We start from the raw sequence: 25,604 nt of genomic DNA on the forward strand, positions 1-25,604 counted from the left end.
ATCATATTTTTAGGAGTGCATAATATTTTTTAAATCTCTTTCATATGACGTTATGTGCATGATGAATCATATCATTTAGCATGATCTTGCTACTTAAAAAGATTTGAGTTATGAATAGGTACAAGAAAATATAATGGGCCGAGAAGTTTAAAAACTTGGTACTATGAAAGAATGAGTTAAAACATTAAGAAACGTGAGAGCTTATGCGACAGTGATAATGTAATAGATGAGCATTTTAGAAACTAGTTATGAATTTGAAAACCATACGCTTTAAGGGGGGAAGGGGAGAAAATTAAACGAACCAAACAAGTACAACACTTGACTTAGTCCAAAATCCAATTTGAAGCCAAATCTCACACCTCATCACATGCATTTCCGTCTACAAAATTTTCTTGGACTACCTCAAAGCCAATCTTGCCACAAGCTACTTGATGTTGCATTATTCCATTTATAGCCTTCTCTACCCTCTTATCATTTTTTTTAAGTGTTATTATTTTGGAACTCAATTGAGCAATGGTTTCAACCATTTCATCTCAAAATTAATAACTTATCTTTTTTAGAAGATAAATATATCATTCTTGGTTAATATTATTATTCTTGATACTTAATATAAATCTACAAATGTATAAAATAGATTACCAGTCAAGCTTGTGACCTCCTTTAATACCTTATGTATGCCAAAAAAGTCATAATTATACTGCTAAGAGAATAAACAAAAACAACAACAAGCCTCTATCCCACTAAGTGGGGTCTGCAATATGAATCATTTTTCTCCATTGCATCCTATTGAGTGTTATAAAGCTAAGAGAATAATTTGTTAAAATATTTGCTAAGCATGCACACACACATATATGTATATAATGTGTATGGTTGTTAGATGGATGTAGATATCATTAATACCCTTTTGTTGATAAAATTAATTAGTTGGAATGATAGGACTATACAATGGTGACTTTCTTAAGGGTCATTAGAATCCACTAGGTAGATGGAATCTTCCTCATAGTATCTTAAATATTCAGTAACGGATTAAAGGTATTATATTAAATGATTGATAAGTCATCTTTGACTATAACCAATGCAATCGCACAGGGATGGTTGGCATACAAATATATTGAATTTTTTCATACAATTATTTAACACTGTCATTGTCGGTCTCAAGCCCGAAAGTGAAAAATAGAGGGTTGCATTAGGTAGTCGACAGCCAGCATAAAACTTGTCGAAATAAAATCAGAACATGAATCCTATTGAAAATTATGTTTGTGCTAGAGTGTCATCTGGAAGCGACGCACTGTATGACCTGAATACAGTGAAAAGTGTGCAAGGGCCGCTATACTAGCGCCCTAATGTAGTGTCAAATAAGTAAGATTTCTGACATTACAAACAGATGTGGGTAAAGAAATTAGTCCATGAAGCTAATGAAACTAATATTATAATAGGAATTTGAAAGATAGGCACTTCCAATGGTAAATTAATAAAATTAATTGATATTATGATACATAAACAGATTAATATTTTATGTATTCAATAAACTAAATGGGTTGGAGAAAATGATAAGGAAATAGATAACTTAGGTTTTAAACTTTAGTATTCTGGGAAAAGTCGCACTAGAAATGGTGTAGGTGTAATTATTGATAAGAGTTTGAAAGAAAATGTTGTAAAAATTAATAGATTTGGAGATAGAATTTAAGCCCTTAAGATTATTTTTAATACTAAGATTTTTAATATTATAAGTGTTTATGCTCCTCAAGTAGGTTTAGATATAGAGTCTAAAGATATATTCTAAAATGACTTACAAGATTTAATACAAATGATACCTCTTGATGAAAAAAATTTTATTGGATGAGATTTAAATGGACATGTTGGTAGAGTGATAGAAGACTTCAGAAATATTCATGGTGGTTACGGTTTTGGAGTGATTAATGGAGAAAGTAGAGTCATTTTAGATTTTGTTTTAACGTGTGATTTTGTTATTACTAATATTTTATATAAGAAAAGAGATGAGCATCTTAATATTTATAAGAATTGATATAATAAAACACAAATTAATTATTTTATTATGAGAAGAAGAGATCGTCGAGATTATAAAGATTGTAAGGTCATTCCAAATGAGAATTTGAGCACCCAACATTGATTATTAGTTCTAGAATTTAAGATAACAAGTTGTAACATAAATAATACTATGACTTATCATCATAGAATTAGATGGGCGAACTTAAAAAACACAAATAAAAATATTTTTATAAGTAAAATTGAAGATTTCAAAATTTGAGATGTTCATGAAGAAGCGAATGCTGTGTGAGATAAAGTAACAAACATTATTAAACAAGTAGCAAAAGACGTATTTGGAGAATCAAAAGAAAAAGTTTCTATTAAAAAAAATAGTTTGTGGTTGAATAATAATGTGCAAGAAAAGATAAAATATAAGAATATATGTTAGAAAAATTATTTTAAATGTAAAAGCTTAAAGAATTAGGAAAAAAATCAAACGACCCGCAGAGAGTTTAAAAAACGACCCAACGACCCGCAGAGAGTTTAAAAGAACAATCTGTGACGCTAAAAATTTTGCTTTTAATAATCTTTATAATAAATTAGATACTAAGAAAAGTGAAAAATAAGTGTATAAACTAGCCAAACAATCTATTCTAACAAAGAGAAAAGAAAAGTAAAGATTTAATTGAAGTAAAGTGTATTAAAGATGAAAATGAAAAAATATTTTTCTTAGAAAAAGATATTCAAGATAGGTGGGTGAATTATTTTCATAAACATTTTAAAGAAGTTTCAGAAAATATAATCGACCTTAGTGATCTTAATATCGTCAATAATAATAAAACGTTTTGTTTGTACCGTAGCATTAGTAAAGAAAAAAAGTTGAGGAGGCTTTAAAGAAAATAAAGAGTGGAAATTCTGTGGGACTTGATGATATCCCAATTGAAGTGTGGAAATTTTTAGGAGATTTGGGAGTTATTACTTTAAAAACTAAAAAGATGCCTGAGGAGTGGAGAAAGTGTGTTTTAGTCCCCATTTTTAAGAATAAAGGGGATGCACAAGAGTGCGCATATTATAAAGGAATTAAGTTGATGCGTCATACTTTAAAATTATGGGAGAGGGTAATTGAACATAGGTTAAGACGTATTACAAAGATTTCTCATAATCAAATTGGATTTATGCTGGACAGGTCTACTATGGAAGTTATACATTTATTGAGAGGTTTGATGGAGGAGTTCAGAGATAACAAGGAGGATCTACATTTGGTTTTTATTGATTTAGCAAAGCTCACAATATGGTTCCAAGAGATATCCTTTGGAGAGTTCTTAGAAGAAAGGTGTTGATATGACTTACGTTTACGTCATTAAAGATATGTATACTAGAGTTGTTACTTGTGATCGAACTGAAGGAGGATTGACCAATTATTTTACTATTTTTGTTGGATTACATCATGAATTGGCTTTAAGGCCATATCTTTTTACTTTAGTTATGGATGGTCTTACTGGACATTTACAGGAGGATGTACCTTGGTGTATGTTTTTTGCTTATGATATCCTTCTCGTGGATAAGACGAGAGAAAAAGCCCATGAAAAACTTAAATTATGCAGGTCTACATTGGAGACTAAAGGCCTTCATTTGAGTAGAACTAAAACTAAATACATAGAATATAATTTTAGTAGCTCCAGTGACATAAGTGTAACTTTGGGTGATCAAATTTTTAAAATACGTGAACGATTTAGATATCTCGTGTCTGTTGTTAATAGCAGAATTCAAGTTGATTGAAGTGGAGGAATGCTTCGGGCCTTTTGTGTGATAGAAAAGTACAGCTTAAACTGAAAGGAAAATTTTATAAGATAGTGGTAAGACCTGCAATGCTCTATGGCAGTGATTGTTGGCCTTTAAAAGAGAAGCCTGGTACTAAGTTAAGTGTTGCTGAGATGAGAATGATTAGGTGGATGAGTGGCTTTACACTTAGAGATAAAATGCAAAATGAATATATCCGTGATAGGGTTGGTGTAGCTCCAGTGACGGACAAAATTAGAGAGAGTCGTCTTATATGGTTTGGTCACATTAAACGTCGGTCATCTAAAGATCTGATTAGAAGAGTGGATGTTTTAGATTCAACATACATTGAAAGACAGAAGTAGACCTAGGAAGACCCGCGCTTATTGTAAAAAAAATGAACTTAACCTATTAGAACTAAATGAAAATACGACACTAAATAGGACCATATGGAGAAAAAGGATTCATGTAGCCGACCACACATAGTGGGATAAAGACTTTGTTGTTGTATATAAAGAATAATGAATGCATCCATATAGTAAATCACCACAATATTTGATATTTTTGGTCATTTCTACCATATAATATTATTCAAATAAGATGTTCTGACGGCTACCTTTTTTTATTTTTCATACCAGATGCATTGTATCTTCCCATTTATTTTAATAAATACAAGCTGCTAATAGATTTTGCATATAAAAGTCATTTATGGTTAATTTTCCCCTTAGCAAATCCTATCAAATTGATTTGTGAATCATTGCCACAAGAAAAAATTCTCCAAGAATAATATTTCAATAATTCAACGTTTGCCTTATTTAGTTTTTTTATTAGACTTGTGTAGAGTTTAGGATTAGTTATTTCAAATATTGATGTTATCTTTTGGTTTTACTAGTTTATTGTCCATGGTGAAAGACTACTATAAGTTCTATTAATTTAAAAAAGCTTTATATCATTTGTTTATGATTATAAACTTTAGTTTTCATATATTTCGTATGAATCTTTATTCTTAAATATAAAATTAGTTTATTGATCTTAAATATTGAGATTTATCTCACAGGTTCAATTTAAGCTGTTTCAAAATACCTCGTGTTATTTAGGTTTGTCATCTTCCATAGCCAAATATCACTGAAGGATTCAAGAGGAGAGAAGGATTCTACAGCAACAAAAAATAAAATATAGTAAAATTATCAGAACACACTAAGTTTGGATTAAGAATAAACCTAAAGCAATGATTAGGTTAGTGTCTACAATAACATAGATTTGAAACACAATAATAGCCTCTTAATAATCTTGGGAGAAGGTAGCATGATATAACAACTTATTAGACCCCGAATTACCGGGACACTCATACAGTGAGCAAATCATTTTTGAGTAAGATTGGTCATACTCATATCGAAATGCAAATAAATTAGGTAAGGCAATAAATAAAAAACTTCAATGTTAACGTTACATCTAGCATACACTAATTTTAAAGTTCCTTAAAATTTTCAAAAATGAGTTCCACCCATTGGCATCCTCTATTTTTCAAAATGACCAATCCAAGCTCTATTTTCTATTGCTAGTTCATCCTATCCCTTGGTATCAAATGACTACAATTTAAGTTCAGCCAAGTGACTGCCATGTACCTAGCTTTTCCAGCCATGAATATTCCTACTAATTTAACCGATCATATTTTGTCAAATGTTCCTACTAATTTAAATGATCATATTTTATCCAATTGTCTGACATTTTGTGCAAGTTTAATTTTCCAACCACATCCCTCATCCCCACTCTTTTCAGCTAGATTGATGGTTCCTTCAGTTTAAGTATTTGGATGCAATTAGATCTTACTTCCAATAGCAATTGGATGAATTTAAGTTCTCAGTTTTAAAATTTATCTTTAAGAAGGTACCAAAAAAGGTTTAATTTTATGGAATAATATGTCAACTTAAATTTTAAATCTCTACTTTAAATGCCAATAAATAATATTAAAATAATAAGACAAGTTCTTAAAATAATAAAGTAATAAAAATTTAATGCAAGGTTGAGTTAAAAAAGGAAACCCAACGTAGCCCAAAAACACAAAAACTAGTTCACAAAAAGAATGTGTTCTAACAAAACAAAGCAAATATCACTACAACACCTTCCAGAATTAAAATCTAAACAGATATTGTGAAGTGGCGAAAAGAGAAAAGACAGATGCCTTAAAGCATAAGCATCCGACCTAGTCTACGAGACAAGACAAGAACGGGAGGTGGTTGGTTGTTAGAAAAACACCTCCTTGCACCCACAGTGTAATAAAATGCACAGGTGTGAGGCGTGGCTTCTGGAAAATGCAACCTCTACCGTGGAATTGAAAGCTAGATGGATGCGAAAGAAAGGAAGATGAGTCCACTTGAGGACAGATGTTTTTTGCAAGCTTTTAAGAAAGAAATCACTTTAAAAAGTCTTAGCTATTAAAAAAAATTCATTCAATTTTTATTTTAATATATAATGAATAAATTTTAAAAACTGAAATAAATTTAAATTAAATGGGACGAGACAATTTTACCCCACCTCGCCCCAAGGTAATCCTCATACAAGCCACAAAAATATTTTTAAAACACAGCTTACAATTAGTCCTGAAAAAGAACTAAGCATGTGATAAGCCATATTAGTGATTTTTTTAACGGTTCTGCCACTCCGGGGAAGAGGAAACGAACAATCGGAAGAAAAAAACTGAAGAGAAGAAGAAACTGTGAGTCGAACAACGAAGAGCTAAGAAGCGGGTGGAAACCGAGAAATCGAAGAATTTTGCCAATGCAAGTTACATACCCACTTACCTGAGAACGAAGTGAGAGGAGTCTGCGGTGTCAAACACTTGCGCTGCTTGATTGAACCATGGAGTTGACAGAGCAAGGAGCCAAAGTCACTGTCGAACAAAGAGGGAAACCGCGGGCTGAATTCGTGCGAAGGAGGAAGCCTGCAGAGAAGAATAAGGCAGTGGAAGAGAAAACTAGGGCGGGCGGGAGTCGAGCAGTGTTGAGGATCGAGGTCGCGTGCGAGGAAGGCAGAAAGGTAGTGTGCGCTAAGTAAGCGCTGAAGAGGTAAATTTTAATGAAGTTACACCTTAACCAAATTCTAAACAATCTGCTTCAGCATTGGGATAGCATAATTTGGGAAGTAACACCCTAACTGAGTCTAGCAAAAAAGATAAGAATAATTAATGTTGTTGGTATAAGGCGAGCTATCGCCTATCACTTTGTTAAAAATATAATTTGGGGAAGAGGCAAAAAAATGGATGCCTAAATTACATCATCCATCAACCTTAAATGGCTAACACTTCCTTTCCATCATGGGTAAGGATAGTGCCTTTATAATGCATTGGATTATTAATTTCATGAGAAAACACACTGAATACATTTAGTCTACAAAATCACACGAGCAAGCTAGAAAAACTTAACAAAAGGAATTATTCCTTAAAAATCCACTCAATTATAAGTATTACAAAATCAAGATCAAGACCTCATGCAAGGAAATGAGGGCCAGAAAATACCTCACAATTATTGCAAAAGTTGAGCAAGAACAAGATATGTTCGACCAATATAATTGGTCAAAGAAGCGTGCAAGTAAAAACATCAAACTGGTGTAGACAAGAACATACAATTTTCTTGTGGATCTCAAAAAAAAAAAAAAAAATAGTGGACTCATCCACTTCCTAAATAGAAGAAGCATTTGCTGAAATTAATGGGAAAAATAGTAAACAGACATAGTTCCTAAAGATACCACAAACGCTAATAACTAAGCAATAGGTTGTTACCATTAGAAAACAAGCAAAATCCAAGATAAATAAAGGTAATTTTTAGAGTAATTTCTGTAAAGGACTAATCTAACAACCAAAAATTGCTGAAAACTCAATGACAAACCAACAAATCGAAACAATCATGAAAATCATCATAACAATGGCCACAGTTAGCAAACTGAAAGTGTCTGAATAAAATTAAAAAGAAATAAAACCCTTCGCTACATTTCGTTAACAAAAAGCAATTAGATATTCCACACAATTAATTCACGCCTAAAAACCTGTTAGTTTTTCCCTTCTAACCAAAAAAAAATTTCTCTTGTTCTTAATTGTACTAAGTGGGGCTAAGAATTATGAAATACTGACTCAAGGGCATCAAATTACATGACAAGTTCTGATCATCTATTCTTTGCTTACACTCCCTCAATTAGAAACCACAAGGCCAAAATTATTGATAAATATCCATCCCATTTTGTTAGGATAGGAACCATTAAAATTAACTCGAGACTGTCTGAATTTTATCTTAAATTTTCCAGATCTCTCTCGCAACCTCTTTTCTAAAAGCAAGTTAAATAATGATCACAACCGAAAGATCACATTCTTATGAAAATTTTATAAACTTCAAGATTAAAAATCAGGGAAGAAGAATGGCGTTGTTAGTAAGGTCAGAGATTTATATTAGTTTTATAAAAATTCCAATAAGAGTAATAATGCTTTGCTGCTACAATGATCTCGTAAATGGGGATCAAGGCATTATAGGTTTGGCCATCCAGATATTCCCTGCCTTAAAAATTAGTTCTTTTTTTAGATACAAAAATTGGAGAAAATTTGCTGATATATCATTCCAATTTTAACGTAATATTTATACAATTTTAGAGAGCTTCCATTATGAAACATATAAATCAAGGAATAATTATAGCAATGCATGGGTTAATAACTAGGCAGTAAGAATCTCATGGATTAATGATGTAATAACAAGAGGAGAGAAAGCAGGCGAAAGTCTTCGTGAGTGTGGATCCCGACTACCAAAAATTATGGAAGCAATTCAAACCATCCCCAAGGTAAATGAATGGATGTCATGCACAAAAATATTTAAAAGGTTGCCATTCATAATCCTTTAGTGAGTATATCCACAAGTCCACGTAAGAATGTTGACATGTTGCAATACAGCTACCTAATGTAGAGGTGTTTTCAAGCACTCCTAGCCAGCCTTTTGTATTTCTATGCGTCATAAATGCTCAAATTTTCCCCCTTTTAAGAGCATATGAACTAATTAATCACATTCACTTTAAATAGTTCTTGTCAATCAACTAGTATTTTGAATTGATGTTTTGCAACCCTCCTTGTTGCATTTAGATTGCATTCCTCAATTCTAGGAGAATCAAGAATCAAGAGCATGTGAATATTGTTTTTCTTGTCGATGAAGTGAGAAAAGGAGATTCTGGTCATAGAAAAAAAATAAATAGAAAATAAGCTTGAAATGAAACAATGAATACTGCCCTGCAAAAATGAAACTAATTTGCCATAATGAAAGCCGCACAGGATTGTAGTAATGTAATGATAAACATTGCAATGAAAATACATGAACAGAAATACTTAGAATTCTGATAGTATGACAATTACAACAGCAACAAAACCAAACAAGAACAAGAAGCTTTATCCCACTAAGTGGGGTCGGCTACATGAATCCTTTTGCTCCATTGCGCCCTATTTAGTGTCATATTTTCATTTAATTCTAATAAATTAAGATCATTTTTTATACAATATGCCCAAGTTTTTCTAGGTCTACGTCTACCTTTCTTAACATAAGTCAAATTTAAAACAACTACTCTTCTAATTGAATCATGAGACGGTCAACGTTTAATGTGACCAAATCATCTAAGACGACTCTCTCTAATTTTGCCCGTCACTTGAGCTAACCAAACCTATAACGAATATATTCATTTCGCATTCACGGAAGAAAATTGACTGAACATTCATTCCAATATTTGTGTCATAAAATACTAGGAGAGATTCTAACAAAAAATATATAAAGTTGGAGAATAATAATTACATAATAATTATAATGGCCCATGTATTGATGATAGATAAAATAAAAACTACATAGTAATTACAATAGTCTACATGTAGCAGTGATACCATCAATAAGGCGACATTAGAAAACAACAAAAAAGGCTATATGTCTTGGTGAGTGTGGATCCCAATTAATGAAAATTATGTGGATAGTTCACAATTGATAATAAAAAAAAATTTAGTGTAAACTATTGGGGCATGTTGCATAAAAAATGATCTTAATTTATTACAATTAAATGAAAATATCACTCAATAGGAAACAATGAAGAAAAAGGATTTATGTAGCCGGCCCCACTTAGTGGGATAAAGCTTCTTGTTCTTGTTGTTGTTGTTGTTGTTGTTCGCAAAAACTATCAATATGCCAAACACCAAATAGTTACCATAAAATATAAGCCATATAAAGTCACCAAACCTTTTTCACTTGAATATATAGCATATAAAGCCCATCCAAAACTCAAAATCCTAACTACAAGTGATATTTAAAGATTACCATTGATTATTACACTAACTTATGTTTGATATATTTATTAAAAGATAAATCTGATGTAGAATAAACTCTCAATGACTTCTACAATATAATTAAAACTTGAATAATATAATGAAATCCAAATCCTCTGCTCTAAAAGAAATAAATATTTAAGTATATATTATGAGAAGTTAAATAAACCAAAACTACGATCAAATATCTTGTCCCAAGCTCAAAAAAACCAAAGGAATAGTTAAGCAAACAAATAAGCGACTCTTACAAGTGGAGAGATCTATTATGTTCGCTGATAACCCTAAATATTTTTTAAGAGAAGCCAACCTTACTACTTACTACCTATAAATTGCTTGCCTACAAACGTCCTTTAATTTAAAACTTCAATTGATGTGCTTTTCAATTTCATTCATGATGCCCATACCATTTTAATCTTTCAATTAAATTCATTGGGTGTAGTGCATTTGTCACAAACATGGACCTTAAATGTTAAGCTAGATCGCAAAACCTTAAGCTTATCTTTCACAACTAGGGAACAAATCAAAACAAGTATAAATACAATTGCACTAATAAAAAAAAATGATAACTTCATAAAGAGACCTTTCTTCCAGAAATATTTCCATCAAAGGGAGATATTTCTTCTGAAAATCTCCAACACACAAATAATACAAATTTTTCTAGACCAAACTATATTGAGATTACTAAAATTCCAATTCCCCCTAATATTCCACTTACTGCAAGTCTACTCTCAAAGAAAGAATCTTCAAAGAAGGGAAATCATTATCCCTCCTGAAGCTTGTCAAGAATCCAACTTAGCATCCTTCAATAAAATGTGGTTAAAAATAATCATGTCCTCTCCATAAAAAATATATATACATATAAATTATCTCCAAACTTGCAGATTGAAATTTTGAAGACAATATAGAATTGGTCCTTAATAAATCAAATGGAGAGAAACAATTGAAAAGGAGTAAGCCCTTGAAAAGCATGAAACAAAGGAAGTTATTCAAACACCTAAGACTGTCAGTCATATGCGATGTAAATGGATCTTGATTGTGAAATATTGATCTATTGAATCCATCAAGGGACAAAAAGCACGGTTGATTATTCTAAAACCTCTAATCCTAGGGTGATAATGAAAATCAACATTTAATGGCAACTTCAACAACTAGAGCTTAAAAAAGCATTCATGAATAGTGACTTAAAGAAGGAAATTAACATGGATCCTCCTCCCGCGTGATCAATGCCTTTGAGAAAATCTTAGTCCAAAAATTGATATATATATATATATATATATATATAAGGGCTCACCATGAGCTTGATTTAAAAAGTTCACAAAAGTTTAAACAAGCTCACAATGATCATAACTCATTTTCCAAACACAAAAATGATAAATCAATCATACTAATTGTATAAGCTGATAATATTATTGTTATAAGATATCATTATTTGGAGACAAATATCTTTAAAACCTTGAGCATTTAAAATATTTTTCTGAAATAAAAATCTATAAGAACAAACCTAGCCTCACCACCTTTCAAAGAAAGTAAGTTTATAGAAAGTAAACCGATTAACACTAACTGATCCTAAAATAAATTTAAGTGATATTGATATCACTTATCTAGTTGATAAAGGAAGACATCAAAATTGGCGAGAAAGTCATATATTTGACTCATGTCTAACTAACATAATCTTTGATGCCATATTAAAAAGTTAATTCATGCATGCCACTTACAAAAAAAAACCATGAATGTTGTTACTAAGATTCTCAAACACCTAAAAAGAAGCCTAAAGGGGTATTGCTATAAGAGAAGAGACTTTTAAAGGTCAAAATTTATATTGATTGGATTGGGTCAATAGCAGACAAAAAATCTAATTCAAGGTATTGCACCCATGTGTGTGGTAATCTAGTGACCAGGAGAAGTAAAAACAAAAGTATTTTGGCAAATAGTAGTGGTAAAGCAGAACTCAAATAATTGGTTAGTGGGATTGGTGAATTAATCTGACTTAAGCTACTTCAAGAAAAATTTTAGAGAACTCTTAGAACTAACAGAATAGTATATTATAACAATAAGGTTGTTATTAGCATAGCACACAATCTTATCTATCATGATTAGACCAAATATAAGGAGAAAATAGACACTTCATTACAAAAATGTTAAGTCACCATTTATGTATTCATGTATTACCACTAATCTGTCAGGCGAAAACCTGACAGAAAATTGGCAAGTTCAATATTTAAAACTTGATTGACAAGCGACATCTTGGGTGCTTACAAACCAATATAACAGGAGTAATGAATGTTCCAATCACCCAAGCCTTCCCTCTTTCCATATTATAACATGACAGCTCATGCATGCCCCTTTAAAATCAGGGAACTATGGCTGCAAAAGGCCTCATTCCTGGCAATTTTCCAAGAAGGAATGGGAACCCATAAATTACTGAAGGAGAATGCATTCCTTGCTTCATGGAAAGGCAGTAATCCATGATTTTTTTAGGTGGGTATTACTATATTCATTATAAGTTCTACATTTAAAAAAGCTTCTAATATATGCTTTTCTTCCCTATTAAAAAATGTTTACTTCTTCCCAATTTTTCCTCATTGCAAACCTCTATATTAGGGGCTGGATTTCAACCAACAAAGAACAAGAAGAATTTGAGTTTTCTTTCTCCCTTTTCACTTCTATATCATATTATAAATGATGTTAAATCTTCTACCTCTACACATCTCACATCAAAATAATCCAGCTCAATATATTACACCTACAATATGAAAAGTAATTCATAGTACTATAAATAAGGATAATAAAGGAAATTCAATTACTATTGCAAATTGTACTATGATTTTCGCAAAATCTATTTAAAATATCATCAAACTAGTCACTAAGTAGATGAATGTATCAATAGAAATCTAAGAAGTGAAGTGGAAGAAGAAGATGATGATGAAATTAGTGAGAGTGGGCGCATTCATGGATTTGATGAAGAAGTGTTTATGAGCATAATTCAATGAACTCTTTAAATGTTGAATACTACTATTGCCACACCTAAAATTGAATCTGATTCAAAAAGAATTATATTTCAAACTTATTTTAAGCATGATGATAAACTACATAAGCTTATTGTTCGAGTGGTTTGCGTAGTTGAGTTTTCGTCATCATTACTTCTTCTAAGAAATAGTTGCAAGTCACATAAGAATCCTCAAGACATATTAGTTTTTTAGCATACATTATCTAATAAAGAATTATATATTCTTTTTAGAGTTGGACTTGACATCACTTACCATCAAGTTTGTCATAAAATTCATTAGTTCAAAGATATAGAGGAAAGAGTCCATTTAAAATTGTTGTGATATTTCAACCTAGAAATCCCATGAATATCATTGGACTTCATATTGAGTATAGAGTATAGTCGTAGTAAATTGACACAATCTTATACACATCATGTGCACAACTTGCTGAAAAATATTCACCAAGGACAGGTTCCTAATTAAGCCTACTGAAGTATATTTAATTAAAATAAAAATATGTGAAATTCAAATCAGGTGATGAGGTAATAATTGATCTAAATAATGAAAAGATATCCTCAGGAACCCAAGAAAAAATTACCAGTTAAAAAATTTAGATTAGATAAAAACATAAAATATAATATGTTTAATGCTTTTAAGTTAAAAGTTCCAAAAAAAAATGCTGGCATCATATGAGTTGACATGTATTTATATGGGCTTTACATCATGGGTTTACATTGAACTCACTTTTTCTATCTCCTTCAAGCTTCAAATCCAACACCCCTCCAGTCCACCATAGACACACACACACACACATATATATATATATATACAGAGAGAGAGAGAGAGAGAGAGAGAGAGAGAGAGTGTGTGTGTGTGTGTGTCAAATACTATACTAAACGATAAGATTATGCATATCAACTGATGCACATCAAAGGTACCTTGTCCAATGACATGAAAGACAATGCATATAATGGTTCATGGATTACTCTATAGAAAGCACGACAATCATACCTTCATCTGATTGAAGATTATCAAATGAAGAATTTATCAAAATCTAGTTTTTCGAAGTCACACAGAATTGATGCAAATTTCAATATGTACGATAAATGAAACATGACTGAGTTAAAATGAACAAATTTGAATGCTAGATTTTCACATTAGATCCTGGAAGCTTCTTGCCTGAGTTATTGACTTGAAATTAGAAGAACCGACTAGAAGAGTGGAATTATTGCTTCGTAGCTTGTTGATTAGGATGTACATCCTTTCCTTGAGGGTTGTTGTTGCTTATGATTGAGTTTTTGGATTTTTTTTTTCTCGGAATTAAATTTAGATCCTTTTGCAATTAAATGGTTTAAGGAGGTGCATGCAACCTTTTGCAAATTCTCAGAAACCTAATCCTTCCAACTATAATGGTAGCTTAAAATCAACGCTACTTATAACTAAGCTATCAGGACTTCGAGATTATAAGGCCATTAACCATTCTTCTAAGAATATGTTTCAATAGAAACAGGAGGGATTTTATGATTATAACAACCAAAATTGAGACGTGTAATTTAAAATAAATTCAAAATTAAACGTTCAATTCTATGCCACTGTTTCAACAAGAGACTGAAAATTTCCGACAGGGATAATCTCCTTGTCCAAATTGGAGGCTAAAGTTGGTTACTGATTCACGCGGGAGCTATCGAGACCTCCTCCCCCTTACAACAACTATGCTACGGTACCCAGACAACAGTTCACGCGAGCGGAACAACGTTGAACCGAGCGGCCCGTTTTTGACTCCTTTCAAATTTTTAGCGAGTTTCCTTTTTTTTTTTTTTCTTTCATTCATTTCTAGCCATTCCTTAGATATGTGTTGAATTAGGGGTTAGAAGGGATTTTTTTTTTTTTTAGGACAACAGTCAACATCCACTCTTCTCCCTTCTAGGGCTATATCCAACATATTGAATGGTGATCCGGCTCTATTCCTCTTCTGAGATGGTGATTATCATCCTCTATCCCCTTCCATCTCCCACGTCGCTCCCAGACACTTTATCCCTGCTACAACTGCCCGGACAGTTTCCTGTATTTGTCTTCCCTAGAGTTCTACTCTTCACCTTACTGTCACCGTCTCCTACTTTCACTGTCGCAGCTTGCAAACTCTTCCACTTGCTGCCCACTGTCGGAATCCACACCCATACCCAGCCACCCTTGTTGTCGTCATCCCTGACAGATGTCATATCGATATTGGTTGCGTACTTGATATCTAAAACGCGTGAAACGGTCATTTTTGTTGTTTTCTGTTTGTCGACCACCTCGCCTGCAGCCCACGACCTTCCAACCATCACCGCTCTACCACCCTTGATCCAACCCTAACCACATGTCGTGTGTCGAGTGTGTTGTTTTTTTTCCTATTTTCATCTACTTTGTTGTACTTTTCCTTTCAATGTGTGAGTTGTAACGGCCTGATTGTTTTTCCAGTAATAATAATTAATTTTTCTATTTTAGTTTGGGTTAACTACGGTATTCACGACATGTTTTTGTCGACAACCTCGTCCATCAGCCCACGACCTTCCAACCATCACCGCTCTACCACCCTTGATCCAACCCTAACCACATGTCGTGTGTCGGGTGTGTTGTTTTTTCGTATTTCCATCGACTTTGTTGTACTTTTCCTTTCAGTATTTGAGATGTAACAGCCTGATTGGCTTTCAAGTAATAATAACTATTTTTTCTATTTTAGTTTGGGTTAACTACGGTACCACTCATGTTCATTTTACTTTAGCCATGCTCTCTATATATTCTAATAATTGGCTTTGCGTGCATAATTGTTATTTCATCAACTTGATGTTATATAAATTTGTAAGATAGCTGATTTATTCAACTGACTTGTGATAACAAATTCTAAAAATTATTTTTTGTGTATGGTTATTAAATAATTATTTGTATAATTTTATTCATGTATACATTTTTTGCATCGGTAGAGAGATATCTGAATCAAGAGTTGGTGATTTGCAAATATGTGTGTTTGCATAATTATGTGCACGTTATAATAGATCTACATTAGCAAAACGTAGACCCTAAAATGTCCAACAACAATAACCAAAAGGAATAATGCTCTCAGGAGCCAAATCAACATGCATAGATTGCCCTTTAACAGCGTAACAAAGCAGTCAAATAGAAAAATAATAATAATAATAATAATAATATTGGATTTACCTCCCAGGAAGAAGCTGTGAAGTGTTAGCAGGAACCTTAGAACTACCAAGACGCTTTGCCCTATTTTCTTGCTCCTTATCTACTCGCATGGAAGCAACCTCCTTCTCCATGGCAGCAACTTCTCTTCTCATTTTCTTGGCCTCCACTTCCATTGCCTTTGTTAATGTATCTACTTTCTTTGCTAGCATCTGCAAGTAGAACCCGAAATTCAAACTACCGTGGAATATAAAAATTGATAGTAATCACTCCCGTCGAGATGTATTTACCTCAATGGCATCATCTTTGTCCTTCAGGCTTTGATCTTTCTCATAGCATGCTTTTCTGAGAGTAATCACCTCCTTCTGTAGCATATCATATAACAATCCAGACACAGAGTCATCTGCATCTTCAGTGCGAAGCTCATCTGGCTTCTCCTCTAAACTATCCTTCCAATTGGTATGTGCATCCCCATCCCTCGTCTCATCAGTAGATTTGTTGAGTGAAAAAGTACCCCCATTTGCAAGGACTTTGTTGCGATCATATGATCTGCTTCCACCATCAAAGGACTTCGAAGTCCCTTTTGCATGCTTCAAAACCATGCTAGAGCCACTTGAGAGGGAAGATCTAAACTGGAAGGATGATGTCCTCCTAGTTAGAAGACCATTAGGGGAAGCTTTTGACATATTATCAGCACCTCCCAATGATTGTCTACGTGAAGGGCCATTGCTTACACTCCTACCCTCTGCACTCGTACGATGAACGCCACCAGAAGACATTTTCAGACCCTCTTCAACTACTTTCAACCGCAACTGATATTTTTCCTGGGAAATCAAAACCCATTTTTTTAATTACTTCTTTATTGATATAATGTTTTTGAGAAACTACAATCAAAAGTTGAAAGTTTAAGAATGCATATGAAGAGTGAAGGAGAAAACACGACCTTCAGCTGAGCTTCATATTTAGCGGTGCGTTCTGCAATAGAAAGCTTATCACGTAACTGTTGCATTTCCCCCTGTAAGAAAATTAACAGGTGATTATATTTATCACCAAAGAGCATACATAAACAACTTTTAAACAAGAAAAAGAGAAAACACGAATCAAGAAAAACTGACTTTCATCGGATGATTGGAAGAAGTAATCAAGAAAGCAAAGAGCTATTAAAAAATACTTACTTGCATAAATCTCCGATCTTCAAGCCACTGCTTAACAGGCATTACTTTGTCATTTCCATCTTTCCATTCATTTGCAACAACGACTGCAACCCTGTTAGCAGAAACTTTTGCACGAGCCAGCTCTCTATCAAGGGTCTTCATCTCATCCTAGTAAGAAACAATTCATTTTTATTATTATAAAACATACAATGTACAGAAAAAGAACTTAACTAAGTTATCTAAGATAATATAAAATAAATATGGAACCAGTACAACCCAGAACTTTAGAAATTAGTAAACAGAAAACAGAAGTACATTCATCTCTTGAACTTTTCGCTGGTAATCTCTCACTGCATTTGCTGCAGCACCACCTGCTAGAACAGCTTCTTCTAGCTCTCTTACTGTCTGGCTAAGCTTTTCAACCTCTGCAACCTTTTGTCTATGCATTTTATCCAAGATCTTATTTTCTTCCTAAAAAGGTATGACATAGACATGCAAAACAATAATTCAAAAACATAAACTTTGATTCAGAAGTTAAGAAGCAATAAAATAGTTGTTTGTTTTTGTACCTGGCAAATCTCAATCTGTTTAATTAATTCTTGATTTTTGTTTTGTAAATCATCAACCATAGAAGCCTTTGCCAAAGCAAATTGAACAGTTCTTTCTGCTTCAAGCAGTGCAGCTTCCTTTGATTTGGTTAGGCGATCTAACGCCCTGTTGTCATCTTGCAGCTTAGCAATCTACAGAAGGAAAGTAAAATCCAAAGCTATCATGCCAGCTGATTATTACCAACAGAATTAAACAAGATCCTGGCTTCTAATCAACCAATTAGCAGCAATCCTTAAACGAGAAGTAATCAGAAGGAGAACAGCTCCAGAAGCAGCAACAAGAATACATGCACTCAACAGTAAGAAAATAAATAACCAGGGCAGCATCCTCTTAAATTAATTGAATGGATAATAAACCACAAATACAGGAATGAAACTAGCAAAGGTGCATTGGTGAGAAAAGAAAATAAATTTTTATAAATATATATGCCACTGCTCACAAAATCATCCTAATCAAGCACAAATTTTTGCGCACTTTTAAAGATCCAAAAATAAATCAAAATTAAATTGGTAAAACCACGAGAATTATTTCATAAGCCAATCTAGACTCTAGTTCCAATAGGCTTATGGTCGAGACAATTTATTATGGCAAAAAGCATCAAATAACATCAAAATCATCCAGATCCAAGTTCAACTAACCACGAAAAGCTAAAAATCATAATTAAAAAAATCCTAAAAACCATTCAAATGGTCAAACAAACTACAGCATACTTCAGCATAGTAAAAATGGGTAAATATTCTAGAGTAACCCTTGAAGAGACAGAACCATCCCCTTCAAGATCCCTACATACAACTCAGTTATCTTTATTTTTCCACATTTAAAATTGAGGATTCTACAGCATAGTAAAATGTTTTCATGCATATAGCTTCTAAACCCACCAGAGTACCACCTAGGACAAATGTTAACCATTTGCACCCAACTAACTCATTGACAAACGTTCACCAATGTCCAACTCCATTCAACTAAGTCTAACTCCAGACACCCATCAACATCAACCCCCAACAATACATCCTCGTATGTCTCCCAACATCCGTGTCCATCAACATTCGCTAACTCCCAGCATTCAACATCCAACATGCCGCCATTTCCTGAATTCTCTAAAAAAAACATCCACTAATCACTGACACTTAATGCATACATACAAGGCCAAATGACCCAACTTTTGTAAGAAGAAAGACTAAGTTGAACACAGCCTACCGTCCAATGCGTGCAAATTGCGCATCCACTAAAAACAAATGTCCAAAACATCCACTAAACATGTCATTCGACCATACACCAGTTAAGCCATTGGGTCCATCTTCCCGTAAGAAAAATGACCAAACAAACCATCTTTGGATGTTAGCTGTCACCCTTTGATAACATCGAGCATTCACAGATCAATGCAAACTAGCTTTCACAATCAACCAACATCCATAAACATCCAATTCTTAATGCCAACAGAGATCATACTCCAATCGTCAGACATTAGTTATTATTCATTGACCAATGTCCAAAACATCCACCAATTAAGTCATTGGGTCCATCTTCCCATAAGAAAAATAACCAAACAACCCATCCTTGGATGTTAGCTGTCACCTTTACTAATATTGGGCGTTCACAGATCAATGCAAAATAGCTTTCACAATCAACCAACATCCATAAACATCCAATTCTTAATGCCAACCGAGATCATACTCCAATCGTCAGACATTCATTATTATTCATTGACCAATGTCATCCAACTCCCAAAGCAAATTCTCGCTTTGTCAAACTTACACTTCATCGAGACTCGTCAGCTCACAATCCTAAATATTTTCCAACTATGTCGCCCAAAGTAAAAATGTTAATATAATCACCCCATCACCGACATAAAATATCCACTGACTAATATTGCCCCGACTTTCTAGTCAACCAATGTTGTTAAAGTCCCCCGTAAAACATCAATCATCACTCATTCAACAGCATCACTAACAAACACTAGTCATCCATTATAAATGTTGTCACCTCCTACAACAAACTAAGTAGAAAATCTATATTTATGGTTTCAAGTTGTTTTCTCAACTTCCATAATTATGAGAAAAGGCAAACATCTCCAAGTTGGAAGCAAGGATATGGAACTATTCTAATTGGGAAAGGTCTTGTGGGTTTTCCTTCTCCTAATTTTCAGCATTAAAATTGTTTACCTAATGTATCTATGCAATTTATGCCTCCTTATCATTGTTTGTATGATTTCTGTGCAAGCAAAGTCTTCACCATAAAACCCTATCACTGTGAATTTTTTTAGCATGTGGTACTTTAAAATATGTGTTCTTCAATAAACCATTAGTCATAACTTCCAAATACATCACACTCAAATACAGAATCACTAAGAAAATTATGGCATTAAGAAGTTGGTTATAAGTAGCATTAAATCCCTCAAAAAACTAAGAGATATGCCATGATAGTTGCATTAAATATCCATTAACCAATGTCATCCAACATTCACTAGCGTCCAAGTCATGACATCGACAAATATCCAACTCCCAAAGCAGATTCTCGCTTTGTCAAAGCTTGTTCTTACAGTTCATCGAGACTCGACAGCTCACAATCCCAAATATTTTCCAACTATGTCACACAAAGTCCAATTGTCTATGTAATAACGCCGTCGCCAACATAAAATATCCACTGACTAATATTGCCCAACTTTCTAGTCAACCAATGTTAGTTAATACCCCCCATAAACATCAATCATCACTCATTCAGCGGCATCACTGATTAATGCTAGTCATCCATTGGCAATGTTGTCACAACCTACAACAACCTAGGTAGAATATTTATTTTTGAGTTTTTTAAGTTGTGTTCTCAACTTCCACAATTATGAGCAAGGGCAAACATGTCTAAGTTTGAAGCAAGGATATGGAACTATTCTAATTGGGAAACGCCTTGTGGGTTTTTCTTCTCCTAATTTTCAGCATTAAAATTGTCTGGCTAATGGATCTGTGAAATTTTATACCTCCTTATCTTTGTGTCTATTAGAACTTTGTGCAAGTAAAGTCTTCACCTTAAAACACTCTCACTGTGAACTTTATAGCATTTGGTAATTTAAAAAATGTGTTCTTCAATAAACTATTCCTCATAACTTCTGGATACATCACATCACACTCAAATACAGAACCAGTAAGGAAATTATGGCATAAAAAGTTGAGTGATAAGTTGCATTACATCCCTTAAAAAACTAAGAGAACCATATGCCTTGATAGTTGCACTAAATATGTAAACCATACCTCTTGGCGAGCCAGCTTAAGTTCTGCCTCAAGTGGAGCAAGGATAGCTTCAATGGGAGGCATATCATCATCTTTCTGAGCTGCATGAACGCGTCTAAGTGTAGCCTCTGCAGCAAATTGAGCAGCCATGGATGCTTTCTTCTCATCATTTATTCTCTTGATTTCAAGGTTCTGTGAAAATAGCTAGCATCAAGCACCACTATAAACTACAAAGAGAAAAAATTAAAGAGAAATAATATGGAATATTGATAGAGGTTTCAACTAAAAACCTTAGACTCCAATAAAGATTCAGTTAACTTAAGCTTCTCGTCCACCTTGGTCAATTCTTCTGTAAGCTGAATAAAGTAGATAAGGATTAGCTCACATACCAAACTATCTAGCAGTACTAAGAAAATACATGAAAGTAGTGTTGAAAACTATGTCCGGGTCTAAGAAAACATGTGCCAAACAGAAACATTTCATGCAGAAACATAATGCACACGTGCAGACTATGTTCAGGGAAGGAAAAAAGAAATCAGCAGATCAGAGTTTCCAGCAGATAAAATGTGTATTGATATTCATCCTGGAAGTAGGAATAATGCCTACAAATAACATTACACAGAACAAAAATTTTAAAACTTCTTAAAAAGAAACAATGAAGCTGTTGAGATTTATGAACCATCATCATCTTAATAATCTCATCCCAACTATTTATAGTTATCTAGATGGAACATCAGTAACAATTAATTCTTATTGAGTGCTCTTTGAGGTGTTATACTTAAGCTATACTAATATTTTTTTGGGTATCCACAATAATTTTAAGTTTGCCCCTTTTCCTTTCTATATGTTTGCAAAAACCTTATCTACCAATGTTTTTGAACCATTTTCTTCCCTTCTTTTAACATTCTCAAACTATTTGTCTATTTCTATTAATTTATATTCAATGGACTCTACCGCCACCATTCATGTAGTATGGGGTGTGTTGGGGAAGCTGAGGTGAAAAAGTTGTATTTTACAACATAACTTGGCTAAAGTGTAGTGGCTGTCAGAATGCTACTGTCAGACTTTTTTAAGATTAAAAAAAATTGTAATAGCCAACACAACTCCTTGAACAACAGCTTATTCTGTAGCAACTTCACAACTACTTCTTTGAAACAGCCACACCAAATATACCTATAATCATTTGCTCAATTTATCCATCCTCACTTTTGCACCATATACATCTTAGCATTTGTATTTCTATCACACTCAACTTGATTATAAATGATTTTTTTCTAGTGCAATATTTCGATTTTTATATCATATCTAAGTTGATTGCAATTTTTAAAAAAATCAACTTGAAGTCTACATGATATTCTCTTATCATATAATACTCTTGAAAACTCAAATCTACGGGATATCACTTGGTAATCCAACTATATTGATTAATACATTGGTAATTTCATATCTACTACAATCATACATCATGTACTAAAATATGTTTCACTAACACAGTCTTTTAGCTTCAAAACATTTTCTCCATTTCTTTAAGGGCCATTTGGAATCACTTCTAATTTCGTCCTTTGTTTTTGTGTTTTCATTTTGTATTACTTATGCTCTAATTTAAAACAAAACATGTTCGGTATGTTATAACATGTTTAATTTAAAAAAAAATCAAATAATTGGAGTATTTTAAAAAAAAGGAAGCTAATTTGATTTCAAAATAAAAAAAAACAAGTAAAAAACGCATTAAACAATACATTTTAAAAAGAAAAGCTAAAAAAACACAAAGAACAAAAGTACCAAACAAGTCCTTGATAATTCACCCAATATTGCCAATTGAAACTACGTCATTTGCAAGAAAACTAAAATCAAAGCACCTGATTTTGAATATCCTTTTGTAAACACCTTTCCAACCAATATAACAAGATATGTACATAGTGCTAATCCTTAATATATCCCCATTGTGATTGAAAACACTCGAGCCGCTCCACAATCAATTACAATATTAATCAACGGTCCATCATGCATCTCTTTAAAAAACTTCCCATGCCTTTAGCATACAATTTTTCCCTTAATATACACCAAATAAGTTCTCATAAAACCCAATCATACACCTCAAAATTAATAAAAGAAATATTTCAATCAAATATCTACTCTCTAAACTTGTCCTCTATCTAAACACAAGGAATGCTTCCACAGTAATTCTTTCGAACATAAAAACAAATTGATTCTTTTATATCAACATAATTTTTTTCAAAGTTCACGTTCCATCATACTCTCCTATAATCGTGTTGTATGTCTCATAAGTGTTGTTCTTCTATAATTACCACAATCTTGAACACCTCATCTGGGATGTAACCTAAAAAGAATGACAGAGATATTTGACATTTACTAATTGATAGAATAGAACTTCTATAACTATAAATATTAATTTATTTAACTCTAAATAGGTGATCATTTAAAGTTAATAATACAAATAATAATAAAAACTTGAAGACCCTCAGAAAAAAATGCTGATATCTCTCTAATGCGATGAGATTAAAAAAAAGGAAACCAGGGCAGTTTATTAGTAAAATCAACAAAGTAAAACCCAGAAAGTATGATGGTCTTAAAAGAAGTACTACAACTGATGGCTACGACAAAGAAACTTCAACAGCATAATTCAAGAAAAAAATCACAAAAAAAAAAAAAAAACATTAGATTGAAAGTGCAAAACAGAGTAAAGGAGAAAGTGTAAAAGTTTCAAGGTGATTCATATTTCGAATCTAGAATGTGAGAGCACATTTTGCTAAAGTAAGCAACAATCACGTTGCATTACTTTCTCGCATATGAATGCATCACACCATTTTCGGAATAATGTTCATCAAGAGATCCAACGGAACTAGATTCCCAAGGCAGTCTCACATTCTAGATTAATAAATCAGGCAGGTATGCTTTCAATCAATAAAAGGAAGTCAACCGATCTACAGGTAGAATTACATCAATCTAGCCTCTTTTTACAAAATCTTGGCCCATAGAAGTGAAGAATAAAATAAAAAATTAAGATCTCTGCTAACCTCTTCAACTGCTTTCTCTCTCGCACGCTCTGACAGCTTCAGCGCTTTTATCTCAGCGTGGGCCTCGCCTAATTCCCTGTCTTTGTCTGCATACCCAAAGACATGAAAAACAAATTAAACGGTGACATTGCCACAACAAATTTCACCGGACTAAAAAAAAACAAAATATCAGTAGAAACCAGTGGATCGAACCACATTCCCACCTCTAACTTCATTCTCCAGACGATTGAGCTCTACTTTGATCGGATCAGATCCGTGCAACAGATTTATGAACTCCTCCGCATCCAGGCTCGGCCTTATCGCCGGCCTCCGTCTCTCTTTCCCCGAAGACTTCCCATCCCACTTATACGACGCCGATGCAGTCAACACAGCAGGGAATACTAACGGAGGCCCCTGAGTTAACGCCGGCGAACCTGCATTGCCTCCGATGCTGGACTCAGGTCTGAATCCCTCACCCCCGTCACCACCACACAGATCCGCCATCCCAGATCCGATTATCTTACATCCAAGTGAGCAAAAATAGCAAAAACAGAGAGAACGGCAGCACGCAAAATGCCCAGCACCCGTAAGACGCAAGACCTAGGTTTTCCTCCCTTTGATCATTAATTTTCTTTCCTCAGAAGCTTTTGATTCGTAAACCAAGAAAGAAGCAACGTCTTGAACAAACCCTAGTTTTCTTCTGCCTCCACTCGATCTGGCTCCATCTATATTGTAATCCGCTGAATAACGGGTTTCAGCAGAAGAGAAAGGCCGTTTTAAGAAGAAAATAATTATAATTTCAAGAACTCGGAAATACAGAAGTGGAGTGCTGCATGGTAAAGCGGACTTTACCTTGAGCAGAAGCATGATTTTGCTGTCCCCACCAATTTCAGTAAGGTTACCTCCTATTTCTCCGCATCCGCAGGAGTCCGGGATGCTTCACCTAGATAGAGACCGTGCGGTCAGGTTACCGACGGCATGGGATTTGGGATTCGGATCGAATGAGCGAACCGGAACAGCACGCAGGTAGCCATGACCGATTTGAAAACGTGTCCGCCACGTGTCCGCCAAAGCGGTTCGGATCCTGTAATCTGAGTTCATTGACATGAGGTTTTCCGGATCTGCTTAAAAAACGACAGTTAAGAAAAAAAATATATAGATAACGCTGTGGATAATTTCATTCTGAAATAAGAAAAGGTTGGCCGTAAGTAGGGATCTCGGATGATAGGTGATGAAAGAGAGTTGGTGTGATCGGCGGTGATCAATAGTTATCAATATTAATATAGATTAAGGGTGTGTTTGAGTCAGTTTGTGAGTTTCTAGATAAGTAATTTATCCAGAAA

The 25,604-nt window shown here is 33.6% G+C and overlaps 1 protein-coding gene across 2 annotated transcripts in view; it reads right to left on the reverse strand.

The window, feature by feature from the left end:
* LOC110026309 (microtubule-associated protein 70-2-like) overlaps window positions 1-25,192 on the reverse strand; it is a 40,991-nt gene extending 15,799 nt beyond the window's left edge. Inside the window, exons 1-11 of one of the 2 annotated variants that reach the window (XM_020727201.1) lie at window positions 25,114-25,192; window positions 24,486-25,001; window positions 24,283-24,368; window positions 21,535-21,600; window positions 21,266-21,436; window positions 17,984-18,154; window positions 17,730-17,885; window positions 17,436-17,582; window positions 17,204-17,275; window positions 16,551-17,084; window positions 16,285-16,472 (exon numbers count right to left, since the gene is read on the reverse strand). In XM_020727201.1, the coding sequence (XP_020582860.1) occupies window positions 16,285-16,472; window positions 16,551-17,084; window positions 17,204-17,275; window positions 17,436-17,582; window positions 17,730-17,885; window positions 17,984-18,154; window positions 21,266-21,436; window positions 21,535-21,600; window positions 24,283-24,368; window positions 24,486-24,765 (1,871 nt within the window). In that variant the 5' untranslated portion in view covers window positions 24,766-25,001; window positions 25,114-25,192. Of the gene's footprint in view, window positions 1-16,284; window positions 16,473-16,550; window positions 17,085-17,203; window positions 17,276-17,435; window positions 17,583-17,729; window positions 17,886-17,983; window positions 18,155-21,265; window positions 21,437-21,534; window positions 21,601-24,282; window positions 24,369-24,485; window positions 25,091-25,113 lie in introns of those variants that run through there. The other variant, XM_020727200.1, reaches the window with a different exon arrangement.
* Between the last annotated feature and the right edge of the window lie 412 nt (window positions 25,193-25,604).

Source organism: Phalaenopsis equestris, unplaced genomic scaffold (assembly GCF_001263595.1).
Source record: "Phalaenopsis equestris unplaced genomic scaffold, ASM126359v1 Scaffold000364, whole genome shotgun sequence".
In the NCBI taxonomy this organism is placed as follows: Eukaryota; Viridiplantae; Streptophyta; class Magnoliopsida; order Asparagales; family Orchidaceae; genus Phalaenopsis; species Phalaenopsis equestris.